At 41.3% G+C, this 18,373-nt stretch overlaps 1 protein-coding gene across 1 annotated transcript in view; it reads left to right on the forward strand.

The window, feature by feature from the left end:
* Positions 1 to 16,423, forward strand: part of CCT6B (chaperonin containing TCP1 subunit 6B) — a 31,997-nt gene extending 15,574 nt beyond the window's left edge. Inside the window, exons 8-14 of the mRNA XM_058676191.1 lie at positions 3,250 to 3,332; positions 5,894 to 5,990; positions 6,285 to 6,432; positions 11,659 to 11,792; positions 13,599 to 13,701; positions 15,693 to 15,765; positions 16,241 to 16,423. Of these exons, the coding sequence (XP_058532174.1) occupies positions 3,250 to 3,332; positions 5,894 to 5,990; positions 6,285 to 6,432; positions 11,659 to 11,792; positions 13,599 to 13,701; positions 15,693 to 15,765; positions 16,241 to 16,313 (711 nt within the window). The 3' untranslated portion in view covers positions 16,314 to 16,423. The remainder of the gene's footprint in view (positions 1 to 3,249; positions 3,333 to 5,893; positions 5,991 to 6,284; positions 6,433 to 11,658; positions 11,793 to 13,598; positions 13,702 to 15,692; positions 15,766 to 16,240) is intronic.
* Positions 16,424 to 18,373: the final 1,950 nt, after the last annotated feature.

Raw genomic sequence — 18,373 nt, forward strand, 5'->3', positions numbered from 1 at the left:
CTTTATTGCCATACCATCTCACACGTATAGTTAAAAAAAAGAAAGAAAGAAAAAGTAAAGAAAGAAATTGCAGAGATACAGGTTTCAGCATGTCTTGATGAAGCAGTAAAACGAATGAATTTTATTAAAATTTGGACCTTAAATATATTGCCCTTAAAAATTTTGTGTCATGGGCCCGGCGGCGTGGCCTAGCGGCTAAAGTCCTCTCCTTGAAAGTCCTGGGATCCCATATGGGCACCGGTTCTAATCCCGGCAGCTCCACTTCCCATCCAGCTCCCTGCTTGTGGCCTGGGAAAGCAGTCGAGGACGGCCCAATGCATTGGGACACTGCACCCGCGTGGGAGACCCGGAAGAGGTTCCTGGTTCCCGGCTTCGGATAGGCGCGCATCCGCCCGTTGCGGCTCACTTGGGGAGTGAAACATCGGACGGAAGAACTTCCTCTCTGTCTCTCCTCCTCTGTGTATATCTGGCTGTAATAAAATGAATAAAAATCTTTCAAAAAAATTTTTGTGTCATAAAAATGAAGCACACACAATGTATTTCTTTCTTTTTTTAAAGATTTATTTTTATCACAAAGTCAGTTATACAGAGAGGAGGAGAGACAGAGAGGAAGTTCTTCCATCCGATGTTTCACTCCCCAAGTGAGCCGCAACGGGCCAATGCGTGCCGATCCGCGCCGATCCAAAGCCAGGAACCAGGAACCTCTTCCAGGTTTCCCACGCGGGTGCAGTGTCTCAAATCCTTGGGTCGTCGACTGCTTTCCCAGGCCACAAGCAAGGAGCTGGATGGGAAGTGGAGCTGCTGGGATTAGAACCGGCGCCCATATGGGATCCCCGGGCATTCAAGGCGAGGACTTTAGCTGCTAGGCCACGCCGCCGGGCCCCACAATGCATTTCTACCAAATGCCAAAATAAGACAGTGTCTCACGTAATTGAGTTGTGAGCTAAATTCTCCACTTTTTTTTTCATGGAAAGACTTTTTTCACTTGAAAGAATGACTGACAGACAGAATGTAGTGATTTAGATTTAGATTTTGATATCTGGTAATATTTCCTCAAAAATTAGTGAAGTAATTCTGTCACTACAACAAATATTGTCTGTAAGGCAATATTTTGGCTTTCAAACAAAAATTACAATTTCAGAAATTTCACATCTGCTACTGTGGGCTTGACTGCTTCCCAATACTTAATACTTTTCTGATAGTGATAATATTAGCAAATCTGGGTTTTCTAAATATTGTATAACTATGAAATACATTAACATTTGGAAGTGTTGCTTAACTTGGTGAGCCAGTATTTTCTAAATATCAAAGAAGTGGCTAAACTAGCTATTTTTTTTAAACAAAGATCTATTATTTTTATTGAAAAAGTAAATTTATAGAGAGAAGGAAATACAGAAAGATCTTCCATCTTCTGGTTCACTTCCTGAATGGCTGTAATGACCGGAGTTGAGCTGATCCAAAGCCAGGAGCCAGGAGCTTTTTCCAGGTCTCCCACACATGTGCAAGGTCCCAAGGTTTTGTGCTGTCCTCGACTGTTTTCCCAGGCCACAAGCAGGGAGCTGGATGGGAAGTAGAGCAGCTGAGGCATGAAGTGACACTCATATGGGATTCCAGCACTTGCAAGGTGAGGATTTAGCCACTGAGCCATCGTTCTAGGCCTAACTAGCTATTTTAACAAAATTGTGCAAATGTAAAATGCAAAACAGGAGACTGTGGATTAAACTGCCTTTTGCAACACTGGCATCCCATACTGGAGTATCAGTTTGAGTCCCAGGTCCCATATGCAGTCCAGTTTCCTGTTAATGTCTTGGGAAGCAACAGATAATAACTCAAATGCTTGGGCCCTTGATACGTATGTGGGGGACACAGATGAACTCCCAGGCTCCTAGCTTCAGCCTAGCCTAGTCCTAGCTGTGGGAATTTGGTAAGTAAACTAGCAGATGAAAAATATCCTTTGTCTGTCTGTCTCTCTCTCACTCTGCCTTTCAAACAGAAGAAATAAACATTAAAGGGGCCGACATGGTGGCTAGTAGTTAGTGCCAGCAACCCATATGGGTGGCCAGTTCATGTTCTGGCTGCTCCAGCGCTCCTCATTTGGCCTGGGAAGGCACCAGAGGATGGACCAAGTCCTTGGGTCCCTGTACCCATGTGGGGGACTCAGAAGAAGCTCCTGGTTCCCAGCTTTGGATCAGCTTAGCTCTAGCTGTTGTGGCCATTTGATGAATGAACCGGTGAACCAGACCTCTCTTTCTGTCTCTCTGTAAAATCTGCCTTTCAAATAAAAATAAATCTTTATAAAAAATAAATTTAAAAATGAAATACAAAATGGACCAGATTTTAAAATGAGAAAATAACAAGAAGTTCATTTATGCAGTTCCGCGTTGAAACTAATCGTTTAAAAATGACTAGTTTCATTTTGTAAAAATGTAATATGGAAGAAGATTATCTACAGTTATCTAAACTAGATTATTAAAGTTTCCTTCCTTTTCAGTAGATATCTGTGTTGGGGATATATTTTCTTAATATACATGAAGTAAGATAATATATCACACCACAATGAATGCAAATACTGATAGGGAATTCTACTTGTTTTCTATTATGATGGATATTAAAGAAGTTTGCAAACATAAAATAATGATGCCACTCTCACTATATGCATTTTTGTTTTGAAAGTATAGTAAATTTTCTTTTGTAGATGTAGTTATCTGAACATAAAATGGGTTCATTATTTATAATAGGTTAATGAATATTTTAACATGATAAGAAATATAGATACAATTTACATAAACAAAAAACTCATGGGTACTTAAGAATTTTTAAAGCTGTGTGGCAATTTAAAAGTGAGGAGTACTAATCTGAAACATGTTTATAGGGGCAGATAATATGGAAAAGTGGGTTAAAGTGCTATTTGGGATGTCTGCATTCTATCTCAAAGTGCCTGTGATGAAGTGCCTCGGCTGCTTCCTCCAGCTTTCTGTGATATGCATCCCGAGAGGCAGTAGATAATGGTAAAAGTACTTGGGTCTCTGCCACCCATGGGAGAGGACTAGATGGAGTTCTAGGTTCCTGGCTTTGCTTTGGCTCTCAATGGCATATGTAGAGTAACCAGCCATTGCAAAATCTCTCTCCCTCTCTCTTTCTCTGTGTGTCACTCCGCCTTTCCAGTAAATAAGTCAACTTAAAAACTGAAACAAAACAAAACAATATGTTTTTCAAATGCCTATAACTTTCATGTTAATTTGATTATAGGGAATTGATCCGTTTTCCTTAGAAACTCTGGCAAAACATGGAATTGTAGCTCTTCGCAGAGCAAAAAGAAGAAATATGGAAAGGTAAACTCTCACATAAGTAGGTATTTTCATATTTTTATCAGATTAAATTAAAATTATCTCATATAGTCTAGTCCTTTTAGCTTATATATAAGCACCACAGAATAAACTAGTAGTATACATATCCCAAGTTTAGTTCTTAATTGCAGTAAATATTGAACTGCTGAAAATGAGAATTGTAGGAATAGGCATTTGGCATCGTGTTCAAGATGTCCATGTCCCACGTCAGAGTGCTTGGTGAGATTCTTAGTTCTGGGTCCTAATTCTATCTTCCCATCAATAATGACTTGGAGGCAGCAATGATGGCTCGAGTACTTGGCTTCCTGCCATCCAAGTGGCCGAACTGGGTTGCATTCCTGGCTCCTGGCCACACCTTGATCTAGCTCAGGTAGGTGCAGACTTTTGGGGGACTGGAGAGCGTGAGTTGGGATGGGGGAAGACCAGACAGACCAGGCAGAGCTACAACACCTGTTGGACTCATGTGAGCTGGACCAGGAAAAAGCCAGGCTGTGTTGATTGTTCCTACTAGTGCATGCATAAGCCAGAGTGGCTGTGGGTTGGTTGAGCTCTGCCACAGCATCAGCAGGCAGGTGCTGGCATGGGGTGCTAATTCTGTGAAGCTAAACTGCAGAATCACTTGAAAAGTGCATGATCTGGGAGTGGGAATGGGCCCAGGAGGGAACCACTGGGCACCTTCTTCCTGGGTTTCCACTCCATCTGATGAGCATGAGAACCAGGACTGGGGCAGGCATGGCTAGACAGAGAATGGCACCCTTCAGCAGGTGTGTGGGCTGAATAGTGGAGCTGGTTGGATTGAACTAGGCTTCAGTGCCCATTGACATATATGTGAGCTGAATGGGATGTGGGACAGACTGGACCAGTCTGCTGTACATACTGGCAAACATGGGAACCAGACAGGGATGGGCCTGGCGGGGGTTATGGGGAGTCACCCCAACTAGGCTGCAGCTCCCACTGGTTTATGTGGCCAAGTGTGTGGTGGGCAGGATTGGGATGGGCTCCAACACCCATTGATTTGTGTAGAAGACAAGGTTGGAGGCAGAACTGACCCAACAATTGCAACCACTATCATACACATAAGATGATTTGGGCGACAGACTATGCCAGATCTGTACTGGCAAGCACACCCACGAATCTGGTCTGGGATTACTTCAGACAAAGTTTCTTTGGGGAGCCCCCCAATTATACTGCTGGACTCAGAACCCCAACCATGAGGAGAATTGCAGGTTCCATTTTCTGATCATGGAGTGCATGTATCAAAGCTGAGCCTCCTCAGTGGCTCAGACGGAGCAGTGGACAGCATATCCAGATGCACATGGAAGATATGGCAGTACATTGGAGCCTGCATAGGAACAGAGGACAGAGGATAGGACAAATCAATTAACTACCCCAGCCATGTGTTGGCAGTGAATACCTGGGCAAACGGAGATTCTGAGGTGGACTATGTCAGCTGGTGGATTCTGAAGAGATTTCATCATGATTGGAGTGGCAATATTGGGAGCAATACAGAACTGCTGAACTATTGAAACCACTTGAGCAGTGCCCTTGGAGCATGCCCCACACTGGGAACTCTGGGATGGTTGGGAAGGTGGTTGTGACTTCTCCCTTTATCTCTCTCCTTCCCCCAGATTCAGGAAGGAAAAAAGAGAAGGTGGAAACAATGGTCTAACCCACTTTCCTGTAGTCCTTGACCCTTTGAGCCCTAATCAACTATGTAAAAATCACTAAAGTAAAAAAAAATTTAATTATGTATTTGAAAAGCAGTTTGAAAGAGAGAGAAAGAGAGAGAGATATCTTCCACCCACTGGTTCATTTCCGAAATGGCTATGATGGCTGGGGCTAAACTAAGCTGCAACCAGAAGGCAGGTGTTTCATCGAGGTCTCCAACATGGGTGGCAGAGTCGCACGTTTTCAGGCCACCCCTTGCTGCTTTCCCAGGTACATTAGCAAGGAGCTGGATTAGAAGAGGAGCAGCAGAGAACTGCTGAACTGGCACTCTAATATGTGATGCCAAGTTATAAACAGTGGCTTAGCATGCTGTACTACAACCCTGGCTCCTAAAAGAGATTTTTAAAACAAGACGATAGCACATGATCTTACTTAATATTGAGCTCAGAAGTAGGTAGGAGAAAGGTGAGTAATGGTGATAGGGGTTGAAGCATTAGGGAGATGTTGGTTAATTGATATGAAATTCCAGGTAGGAGGAATAAGTTCAAAACATGTGCAATATGATGACCATAATGAATATATTCTTGAAAAATGCAGAATAGATTTTACATGTTCTGACCACTATAACGCTGAGGTAATGCATGTTAATTAGCTTGATCTAGTTTTTCACAACCGTGAAAGGATTTTATCTTAAAATATTTTAAAATATCATATTAAACATGATAAATATATAGTTTGTCAACTAAAAAAATTAAAAAGCTTTGCCCAAGCAATATGAGTATAAAAGAATCACAATGCAGTCCTTTGTGTTAAATATCTTTTCTTCATTAGCCTTTATGTTTTCTATAATCAAAATTTATGGTGACATGTAATTTCAGACTCTCTCTTGCTTGTGGTGGAATGGCTGTGAATTCTCTGGAAGATCTCAGTGTAGAGTGCCTGGGCTATGCTGGTCTTGTATACGAGCATACATTAGTGAGTATTTCTGTGAATGTACCCTAGGCTGCTTTTTGAGGAAAAAACCCCACAGATATCTTTTAAGCTTTTAATTCACGTGTTGCATTTTGAGATATGACTAATCCCACAGGAAAAAATTTATAATTTATTTGCCTAAATGTTAGTTAAGATTTCAGGTACATATTTTCTAGTTTTAGACATACCTTTAGTCATATTTGATAACAAGTGCTCTTCACATGAAAATCGTATTCCAATATGTTCTTGATTTTTTAACAAAACTGAATATAAGCATATTTCTTGTATTATATTTAGGGTGAAGAAAAATTTACTTTTATTGAGAACTGTATTAACCCTCGCTCTGTTACCCTGTTGGTCAAAGGACCTAATAAGCATACGTTAACACAAACCAAGGATGCCATAAGAGATGGACTTCATTCCATCAAAAACGCCATTGAGGATGGTAAGCCCTTTTGTTGTGATGGCTTTGAATCTCAAATATTTACAAACATTTAAAAATATTTGCTTATATACTTGTTTAAATAGGCAGAGTGACAGAAGAGACAGAGATAAAAAGGTCTTCGATTCATTGACTTACTCCTCAAATACAATAGTTGGGGCTGGACTAGGCCAAGGGCAGGAGGCAGGAACTGCATCTGGGTCTTCCCGGGGCATAGCAGGAATTCTGGTCTGTCCTGTGCTGCATCCTAAGTGTATTAACAGGAATTGATTCATAAAAGGAGGAGCCAGACTTGATCCCAGGCACTCCAACATGGAGTGTGGATGTCTCAAGTGGTGGTTTAACGTGCTGCATCAAGACGCTTACCACAAAATCCCTTTGAAGCAGTAAGTCTGTCAAAATGTTTTTAAATGGTTTTTTAAAAAATAAGTAATTAACATTTTCTCTTTATTTTGGACAATTTGTAGTTTGGACTATAAAATTTTTCCTTTGAAATGTTCTTAGTAGTATGGTATGCTTTTAAGTTAATTTCTATTCATGAAATGAAAACACAGCTAACTTAATGCTGATGTGTTTTTTTTTTATTTTTAGAAGTTTGTTTTTAAGCGTTTAAAGGCTTTATTGCTTAAAATTCTATTACCTCAGATGTAGAATGATTTGTAGAAAGATTAGGAAAGAATAAGAACTTTGTTGGGAGTTTATAGCCAACTTCCTTCTATAAACATTTAGGATAAGCCAATAAAAACTATACCTATTTTTTTAAAGAATAATAGGCACATGAAAAGATGCTCAACATCATTTGTCATTAGGGAAATGTAAATCAAAACTACAATAAAATACTATTTCGGGGTCAGCATTGTGGCACAGCACACTGAGCCACCACTGGCAACACCAGCATCTCTCTCGCTCGCTCTTTCTTTTTTTTCTTCAGGATTTATTTATTTTATTGGAAAGGGAAGTGCACAGAGAGAAGCAGATACAGAGAAAAAGATTTCCTTTCTGCAGGTTCACTTCCCAAATGAAAACTCTGGAAATAGCCAGAGCTGAGCTGATCCAAAGCCAGGAGCCAGGAGCTTCCGCTGCGTCTCCTATGTGGGTGCAGGGCCCCAAGGCTCTGGGCCATGCTCCACTGCTATCCCAGGCCACAAGCAGGAGCTGGAAGGGAGGTGGAACAGCTGGGATACGAATCAGCACCCACATGACATCCTTGCGATGCAAGGTGAGGATTTAGCCACTAGGCTATTGCACTGGGTCCAACACCAGCATCTCTTACTGATGTCAGTTTTCTGCTAATGTGCCCGGGAAAGTAATGAAAGATCAGGCAAATCCTTAGATACCTGCACTGCACCTATGTGAGAAATTTGGATGGAACTTTGGAATCCTGGCTGCAGTCTGAACCAGCTCCCGCCACTGGGGTCATTTGGGGAGTAATCCAGAGGATGGAGGGTCTTTCTTTCTCTCCCTCTCTCTAATTTCTTAGAATAATAACAACAAAGGACACCATTTCAGATCTCTAGAATGTCTGTAATAAAAAGCTGGGGGTAGGCTTTTAGCCTGGTGGTAACATACTCACATCCTGTGTCAGAGCACCTGGGTTTGATGCACAGCTTAGGTTTTTGATTGCAGCTTCCTGCTTTTGCAAATCCTGGAAGGCAGCAGACGATGGCCCAAGTAACTGGCTTCTTGCTACCCATGGAGGAGACGCAGGTTGATGAGTTCCAGGCTCCTGGCTTCAGCCCGATCAAGCCCCAAATATTATGGACATTTGGGAGGTGAACCAATGGGCGGAAGGCTCACTGTCAATCTGGCTTTTTCTCTCTGGAAATAGAATAAATAAGTTATTACTAATGGTTTCAAGGGCTGGGAGTGGGCATGTGGTGCAGCAGAGAAGATGCTCCTTCGCGTTCCGGCATTCCACATGGGGAGCCTGGTTCAGGCGCTGACTCCTCTGCTCATGATCCAGCTTCCTGCTGAGGTGTACCTGCGGGCAGCAGGGGATGGCCCAAGGAGTTGGGGCCCTGCCACCCACGTGGATGAGGCTCTGGGCTTTGACCTAGTCCAGCTGTGGCTATTACAGCCATTGGGGGAGTGAATTACTGGGTGAAAAATCTCTCTCTCTCTCTCTGCCTTCCAAATAAAATGAAAGAAGGTAACGATTTGTTTCTAAAAAAGAATTTAGAATCTATAGAAGAATGAACAGATTACTTAAAAAGTCGCTGCAGCCACTTTGGTGTCATCAAAACTGATACATAATGAGCTCATTTCAATATCCCTGACTAGAAATTCAGTCATGATAACAGACATACACATTACCCCCAAATGTTTGCTCAGTGCCTTGGCAATCCTTTCTTCTTGACATTCTTCATGCTGCCCTATTTTTCCGTCACTATAAATGAGTTTTCACTTTTTTTTGCTTGTGTAGCCACTGCCTTTTTGCTATCCAGAACAGATATTCTTATTGGTTTTTTAAGAAGGTTTATTTATTTTTTATTGCAAAGTCAGATACACAGAGAGGAGGAGAGACAGAGAGGAACATCTTGCATCCGATGATTCACTCCCCAAGTGACCGCAATGGCCAGTGCTGCGCCGATCTGAGGCCAGGAGCCAGGAACCTCTTCCGGGTCTCCCACACACGTTCAGGGTCCCAAAGCTTTGGGCTGTCCTCGACTGCTTTCCCAGGCCACAAGCAGGGAGCTGGATGGGAAGTAGAGCTGCCGAGGGTGCCAGGCCCTATTTTTTTTAAAGATTATTTATTTTTGTTGGAAAGGCAGATTTACAGAGAAAAGGAGAGATAAAGAGAAATGTCTTTCATTTGCTGGTGCACTCCCCCAGTAGCCTCAATGGCTAGAGCTGAGCTGATCCAAAGCCAGGAGCCTCTCGGGTTCTCCCACCCGGGTGCAGGGTCCCAAGGCTTTAGACCATCCTCCACTGCTTTCCCAGGCTACAAGCTGGGAGCTGGATGGGAAGTGGAGCAGCTGGAACGTGAACTGATGGCCACATGGGATCCTGGCGTGTGAAGGTTGTGAATGAACCATTATGCTGGCCCCTTCATTTTCTAATGTTTTAGAAACATAGCTGATTTTTTGTGTCTTGATCTTATATTCTGCAGCCTTGCTATACTTACTAGTTCTACTAGCTCCACAAAGTAAATTTTATTGATTTCTAGCTCTGCCAAGTAAATTTCATTGACTTTTCTATATAAGTGATCATGTTGTATGCTGATGTAGTTTTACTTTTATTCAAATATGAATATTTTTCCTTCTGTTTTCTCCTTTCATGAGTGAGAACCTCCAATACAATGTTGTATAGAAGTGATGAGAGTGGAATCCATTCTTCACTCTTGATCTTAGGAGGAAAGCATTCAGTTTTTCTCCATTATGTATGTTATATATATATGTATGCATGTATTTGTATGCATGGGGGATTATCCCTCCTCTTCTTCCCTTCCTCTCCTCCTTCCCTAGCATCTCCTCTTATAATTTGTCTCCAAGTTATTACAGTGGCATAATCATTCATTTTACTGTTACAAGGCTTGACTTTCTTTCTTCTTAAAATTAATTTATTTTGATGATTTTTACATAGTTAATTAGGGTGGTAAGGGTCAAGGGCTACAGGAAAGTGGGTGAGATCATTATTTTCACATTCTCTTTGTATCTGGGGAAGCAGAGAGATATATAAAATGAATCATGACATTACAAATGTAGCAAAAGGCTGAGCAGTACTCCATGGAGTAAACGTATCACATTTTCTTTAATTTTTAAAGATGTATTTATCCATTTATTTATTTTAAAGATTTATATTTATTTTTATTGGAAAATTAGTTATACAGAGAGAAGAGACAGAGAGGAAGATCTTCCATCCAAGTGGCCAACACTGAGTCAATCTGAAGCCAGGGGCCAGGAGCTTCTTTTGGGTCTCCCACATGTGGGTGCAGGGTCCCAAGGCTTTGGACCGTGCTCAACTGCTTTCCCAGGTCACAAGCAGGGAGCTGGATGGGAAATGGGGCTGCTGGGATTAGAACCAGTGCCCATATGGGATCTTGGCACATGCAAGGAGGATTTTAGCCACTAGGCTACTGCACTGGACCCTATCTGTTGATGGGTATGTGGGTTGTTTCCACATCTTAGCTATTCTGAATTGTGCCACTAATAACCTGGGGTTGCAGTGCCTCTCTGGTATGCAGGTTTCATTTCATTTGAGTATGTTCCCAGGAGTGAGATGACTGGGTCTGATGGTAGATATGTCTTTAGCTGTCTGAGGAATCTTCCTACTGACCACTGGTGTGCTGGCTTACATCCCTGCCAGCGATGAATAGGCTGGCATTTGCCTGCTGGGGGTGCATTCTTAGGAAGCTGGAATGGGGAGCAGAGCCAGGACTTGAACCCAGGCAGTCTAACATGGAATGCGGGCTCCCAAAGCAGTACCTGAGTGCTTGTGTGAAACACTGGCTCCAACAAGAGACTTAAAAACTGCAAATAGGACATAATCATATAATCACATTGTGGGTAAACAACTGTTTCAACAATTTTGCTGTGAAGTGAGGTCGGAGAACGGGAAATAACTAAAACATGGTATGCTAAAAAGAGCGATTACTTTTAAATGATTTTGTTTTAAAACGAGATGATTCCAGAGCGTGTTGGCAATGACTCACAGAAGTGTCATATGCTTTATAAAACATACTAGCAGATATAAAAGTTTGTGCCCTGTTGTGAAAAATAATGCATTTAACTAAAACTCTGACCTTATAATGATATGACCACCCACAATCTGCTCCAGTACAGAAAACAATGCTGCTGAGTCTCAAATATCCCATACCAAAAGCAGTGGCTAAATTCTTACAGTCTAAAAGTTTTTCAGATCAGTATTACAAGCAGTCACGTGCCACTACAAATTCTAAATAGCTACTTTGTAAATGTAGTCATGTAAGAATACAATAAAGTACAATGAAAGAAATGTCCAGTCCTATTTGCCAACGTAATAAGCCAATTACAATTAGTTACCTGCACCTGCTTCATGGTTTAACTTCAGGAGGCTTCCTGTGCTTCATGGGACAACTGGATAGTTACTGAGCTGGGCCACCGATCTGATTTCTGCATATATTTCAATGCATGCTAGAATGAGGCTTGATGGCAGAACACACTTGAAGAGCTAATTGTCTCCACCCACCCACCACCACAACTCCTTTCCTTGTATGCATGTCTTACTAGTCATTTTTTTTTTCTTCAACAGGCTGTGTAGTTCCAGGGGCAGGTGCAGTTGAAGTAGCACTGGCCGAAGCGCTTGTTAAATATAAACACAAAATAAAAGGAAGAGCTCGTCTTGGAGTCCAAGCTTTTGCGGACGCCTTACTCATTATTCCCAAGGTAGAACTCTCCGGATGCTGAAGTACTGGTTAGGCGTAAAGGTATTTAACTACATAAGGTTTGTATGTGGCAGCAGAGTAGAAAGATGGGCATGTATTCACATTTCCTTACATAATTTTCTTTACTTTTTTAAAGATATTTTACAACTGTACCAGGGAAATTCTTGATATAACAGCCCAGAATCCTATCAGGAATTTTATGAAACAGCCAAAGCACCCCCTTGGGGCCTTTTCTGGGTTTGAAATGTTTAGGACTTAAAATTTAATTAGATTTTAGGATAGATTTTCATCTTGTTGATAGTATCCAAAATGTAGCCACTTTAAATTGTGAAAAGGGAGGACTTTGGGCTGTTTAGCATTTCAAATACTGCCAATTTGCAGTTGTCATTATAATTCATAGAAAAGGAGAGAAATCAGATTTTTTCCATTTGGTGATAGAAGGATAGAAAACTACTGTTCTTTTCTCTTCCCCTGAACTTGGCTGAGAATCTCTTAGAAACATAAAAAACATTTTTAATATATTTTTAAAAGATTTGTTTATTTTTATTGGAAAGTCAGAGATAGAGAGAGGAGAGAAAGATCTTCCATCTGCTGGCTCACTCCCCAAGTGGTCACAACAGGCGGAGCTGAGCTGATCTGAAACCAGGAGCTGGAGGCTTCTTCTGAGTCTCTCACACACGTGTAAGGTCCCAAGGCTCTGAGCCATCCTCGACTACTTTCCCAGGCCACAAGCAAGTAGCTGGATGGGAAGTGGAGCAGCCAGGATACAAACCGGTTCCCATATGGGATTCCGGTGCATGCAAGGTGAGGAATTTAGCCACTAGGCTATCATGCTGCCTTCCCGCCCCCCCCAATTTCTAATATGTTATTACCCATGCATTAAAACATTACTAACAAAGCCAGGCAAGTCTCTGATAATCACAGTTGGGGCTGGCACCATTGCATTGCAAGCTAAGCCTCCACCTGAGGCATCAGCATCCTGTCTGGGTGCCAGTTTGAGTTCTGGTGGCTCTATTTCTGACCCAGCTCACTGCTAATGGCAGAGGAAGAGTACCCGAGTCCTTGGACCCCTGTGCCCACGTGGGTCACCCAGAAGAAGTCCCTGGCTCTGCACAGGCTCAACTGCAGTTATTGCAGCCATTTGGGGAGTGAACCAGCAGATGGAAGATTTCTCTCTCTCTCTCTGACACTATCTTTCAAGTAAAAAGAAAAATAAATCTTTTAGAAAAAGATAATTCAATTAAAAGGACTCAGTTTGTGGACCTTTTGTGAATCAGATATCTAGTTCCTCTTTCCCCATGAATTGGGAGCCCCAGTGTGCACTGGTGGTACCTCTTTCTCCTCAGAGGGTGGTTTGGGGGACATTTGCAAATGAGCCTGGCTGGGTGCATGTTTCTCCATCCCTGTTGCCAAAGGTCATTACTCCCTGAAGATGAAGGACACAGAAGGCTGCCAACGTGACAGTGTCCTTCAGTAGGGGCCCAGGAAAAAGCAGGCTAGCAAAAATCACATAACATACACAGAAAAAAAAGGTAGGAGGGGGATTGATGTAGACAGGAGGGGAACTCTGATGTCCTCAGAATTTGGTGTGATATTCATAGTATTTGTTTAAGTAGGTTTAAGCATCTACAGGAATACCAGATAGATGATAATTTGATATAGATCAACAATGGAATTCTTCAAAAGATGACAACTACACTAAAGTTGCATTTTCACAAGACAAAATAGTGCCTTATTTTTATGTTGACATTAAAATATGTATGTGAGGATATTCCATACACATATATTGTTATTTTTATTCATGAAGGTTCTTGCTCAGAATTCTGGTTATGACATGCAGGAAACACTGGTAAAAGTTCAGGCTGAGCACATAGGATCAAAACAACTTGTTGGCATAGATTTGAATACTGGTAAGTGAAGACAAATGATGTGATTAATAAACAGGCTACTCTTTAGTGATCCATTTCTTACAGTGAGGGGCTGAAGGTTTGGGTAGCCTTATCATTGTTTATTATTTAAATTTTGGGTGCCTTTACTTTTTTTTTTTTTGGTAAAGATTTATCTATTTTTATTGGAAAGGCCTATATACACAGAGGAGGAGAGACAGAAGGGAGAGCTTCCATCAGATGGTTTACTCCACAGGGCCGCCAGGATCAAAACCAGCACCCATATGGGATCCAGGTGCATTCAAGATGAGGACTTTAGCCACTACACTGTTGCATCAGGCCCTGGGTGCCTTTACTTTTTATTTTTTTAAGGTTTATTTTATTTTTATTACAAAGTCAGATATACAGAGAGGAGGAGAGACAGAGAGGAAGATCTTCCATCCGATGATTCACTCCCCAAGTGACCACAATGGCCGGTACTGCACCGATCCGGAGCCGGGAACCTGGAACCTCTTCCAGGTCTCCCACGCGGGTGCAGGCAAGGACTTTAGTTGCTAGGCCACGCTGCCGGGCTCTACTTTTAACCTTATTAAAAATATCCATTCCTGGGCCTGGCACGGTGGCCTAGCAGCTGAAGTGCTTGCCTTGAATGCACCAGGATCCCATATGAGCGCTGCTTCTAATCCTGGCAGCTCCACTTCCCATCCAGCTCCCTGCTTGTGGCCTGGGACAGCAGTTGAGGCAAAGCTTTGGGACCCTGCACCCGCGTGGGAGACCTGGAGGAGGTTCCTGGCTCCTGGCTTTGGATTGGCACAGCACCGGCCATTGCGGTCACCTGGGGAGTGAATCATGGGACAGAAGATCTTCTTCTCTGTCTCTCCTCTTCTCTGTGTATCTGACTTTGCAATAAAAATAAATAAATCTTAAAAAATATATCCATTCCTTTAGGAAACAGTTACAGAGTGGTTACAATTTGCTTCTTGGGATTCACACAGAACAAAAGAGACAGAAATATCTGCCCTTGGGAGCTTATGTTATAGTGGGGGAAGATAGGCAATAAGTTATAACCTTAACAAGTTATTCTGAGATTTGAGAAAATAACAGATTTTATGAAAAAATTAAAATAGTATGAAGGTGATCATGGATAGGAGGGTGGGGAGGGGGTTGGTCAGAGTCAGCCTCACTGAGAGGACCAGTGCTGGCAAAGGAAGAGGGAGGAGGTAGGCACTGGGTACGGGGCTGGTGTCATGGGTACAGGGAGCAGCCAGCGGACCGGCCACTGTGTGATGCTGCTTAGGAGGTGAGGAGCAAGAACAGTGACTGAGGGTCACATGGAGGCATGTGTGCTGTAGAGGAACAGGAAGCCGTTGGGACAGAGGGGTGGCACGGTCCAACAGGTTCACTGTGGCTATTCTACACCTCTTGGAGAGGAGTCAGCTGAACAAACAAAAGGTTGAAACATGAAAAGGACTGTTGGTAGGCCAGTTTGTGCAAAAGAGGAACTTACAGTTGTCAGTGAAGTCAAGTTTGAAATGTCTGAAGTCATCCAAGTAATTAAGCAAGTTGTGTCTAGAGTTCAAGAAAGAGGTCTGGGTTGGAGATCCAACCTTGAGAGTCGTCTGGGTACGTATGTATGTACACACACACATTATATAATTTAAATTCAGATGTCTGGATGAGATTACGTCAGGAGAATAAGTATATATAGAGAATCTAGGACTGAAAAACATTAAGAGTTCAAGGGAGAAGAGGGGCCACTAGCACAAATGAAAGCCCGGGAGTGTGGTGTCGTGGCAGACAAGTGAGGGAACAGTGGTCAGAGGGTGTGATGTGGTGTTAAGGGCTTCTCATAGGTGAGACCTGCCAACTGATCATTGGATTTTACAGTGTGGAGGTCATTGAGGACCTTGGGCAAAAGCAGCTTTGGGATTATGTTAAAATTATTATTAGAATATATAATCAATGTTAATACAGTCTGTCAAGGTTGCAGTATTGAAGTGGTTTATATTTCGCAGGTGAACCAATGGTAGCAGCAGATGCAAGAGTCTGGGATAATTATTGTGTGAAAAAACAACTTCTACATTCTTGGTAAGTTTTTAGTACTATGAAGAGTAAGATTTAAGGGATATAATTGATAACTTTAAAATTTTTCTATCCAGCTAAAGAAACTAACTTCTGTCATTTTATTATCCCCTTTATATTTAATTCTAATAGGTGTGAATCATAGGAAGATTAGTTTTATTGTTTATTTGAGAGGACAGGGGAAGAGGAATGTTTTCTGAAATAGCACCACGTGTATAGTGCAGACAAAGCAAATGACATGCTTAAAAACAAATTCAGTTTTGCTGGAATTTAAGCCAGTCTTCTACCTTATCAGCAAAGGAAGTGAAATTATAATACAAAAAGTGATGTTTGCTTTTCTCTGTGCAAATCTTTAATTAAAACAATATATATATATTTTAAAAAGTAATTGCCTTCATTTCTGAAGATTATTTGGGGGCAGGGGAGGGGAAGATGAGGATGGCTCAGCGGGCTTGACTCAGTCTCTCATCTTCCTTCTTAGCACAATGATTGCTACCAACATTCTCCTGGTTGATGAAATTATGCGAGCTGGGATGTCTTCTCTCAAAGGGTAATTGAATTCAGAATCAGCTCTTCTGGAAGATGTGATTTAATACACCTTATATCCAAATTGCTACTGTATGGTTTGGGCCAGGCCTAATTTTAACATAATAGTGAAGTTTATAACTTTCTGTCTTAGCAGTACTAAAAATATTTCACTGCATTATAAAGAACACCAAGATCTTTTCACAATAAAGGAATGATACGGAAATATTTTCTCTAACAGTCTTATTTCCCCATCTCTTATTGTATGATATTACAGTTTCATAAAATAGAACCTGTTGTGATTCTTAGATCTTTGGGGGCAACTTTAAATTAACAAAATATGGAATACAGGTCTTAGAGCACACATCCAATTTTCAATTTGTCAGAGGGTACAAATACTTTATTCTCCTTCAAAATTCTTTCAGTAACAGCTTGTAGTCGCATTTTTTTTTCTTGTAAATATGGCCTGGCTTTGTGAGTACGACTTTGAGTTGTGTTGATTTCCAAACCTGGCTTAGTTTATTTTGTAAGTAGCTGCTTATGGTCTGCCTGGCTCTTTTTAGTTAGATCAACAACCAAAATTACTGTTCTAGCTCTGGCAGCTCTCTGACTCGATGGTAAAGTACAGAGCAGGACTCATCGGGCGAAGTGGGCATTGTTGGCACCAAGTCTGGGAAATAATTGTTTTTGGCTTCAAATGCAACTGCTCTGCATAAGTATTTATAGCACTATCTTTCCTGTTCAAAACTCCAGAATTAATGTATTGCATTCATTGCTATGATTAGCCTCCTTACAGCTAACGTGTTTTTGTGGATCCAAGTTGATAAGAGATTAAAATATGACAGGTGCATTAGTGGAACTTTGGCCTGTTTCTGCATACAGGAGAAGTTTGTTTTAACCATTTGATGCATTTGTTGAAAGCTTGTTTTTTTTTCCCACTTTATGTTTCATCTGTATCTTTCCAAATCAATAACCATACTTTGAACAGTCACTTATTTATGATTGAATGCCAGTTCATTCTATAACTATACAACATTTTATTTTACTAATCTTGTTTTTAATTTTTTGTCATTATAGATAAGGACTTCCTTATGCCTTATTTTAAGGTATAGGCCTTTTAAAACAGATACACCACGCAGCTTGACCTTTTCTATAAGAAATGTTTAAATTATGACATATATTAAATATATACAAAGGATAGCAAATAATATAATAAACACCTTTATACTCTCTACATAGCTTTATCAAAATAAACATTTTGTAATTTTTGCTTTACATTTTCCTCAAAGAAATAAATACAGGTGCTGTTAAAGTACCATACCTCTACTCCCCATTGAATGCTTTCCCTAAATGCTTTTTTTTCATTTGTCCCTAGAGGTAATCTTTACCCTCTGGGCACCCTTTTCAATATTTGCATGTATCTGTTACAATGTAAAATATTCTTTTTGAACTTTAGAAATGGGGTCTGGTGTTACAGCATAAAGGGGAAAAGTGACACTGACATTCTGCATGGGTGCTGGTTCATGTTCTGGTTGCTCCACTTCTTATCCAGCTCTGGGAAAGGCCCTGGAAGGTCGCTGCCCCGTCCATGGCAGGCCAGAATGGAGTTCCAGGCTCCCGGTGTTAGCCTGGCCCAGCCTTGACTGCTGCAGCTATCTGTAGAATCAGGCCATAGAGATCTCTTAGTCTCTCCTTCTCTCTCTCTGTGACTTTCAAATAACATTTTTTTTTCAAATAAAGTGTACAAATGGTACGTTATGTGGACGCTCTAGCTGCTTTTGTTTTCCACTTCCCTTGATGGTTTTGAGATTTAGCCATGTATCCATCTTGGTAATTTTTGAGTATTCTAGTGCGTCTCTACTATAATGTATTTATCTGTTGGTGGACCTTTTGGTGGCTTCTAATTTTGTATCATTTTAAACACCATAGTGAAGAATTTTGATGTATATATGTCTTCTTGGGAACATATTTCGGAGTGTCTCTAGGATTACAACCAAGCAATGAATTTCTGGGGTTTAGAACTGATTTTATACTCTTTCCTATTTTACTGAGCTGGTTAAGACCCTTAGCATCTGAAGTTTAGTGTTAA

The sequence above is a fragment of the Ochotona princeps genome, chromosome 17, assembly GCF_030435755.1.
Source record: "Ochotona princeps isolate mOchPri1 chromosome 17, mOchPri1.hap1, whole genome shotgun sequence".
Taxonomy (NCBI): Eukaryota; Metazoa; Chordata; class Mammalia; order Lagomorpha; family Ochotonidae; genus Ochotona; species Ochotona princeps.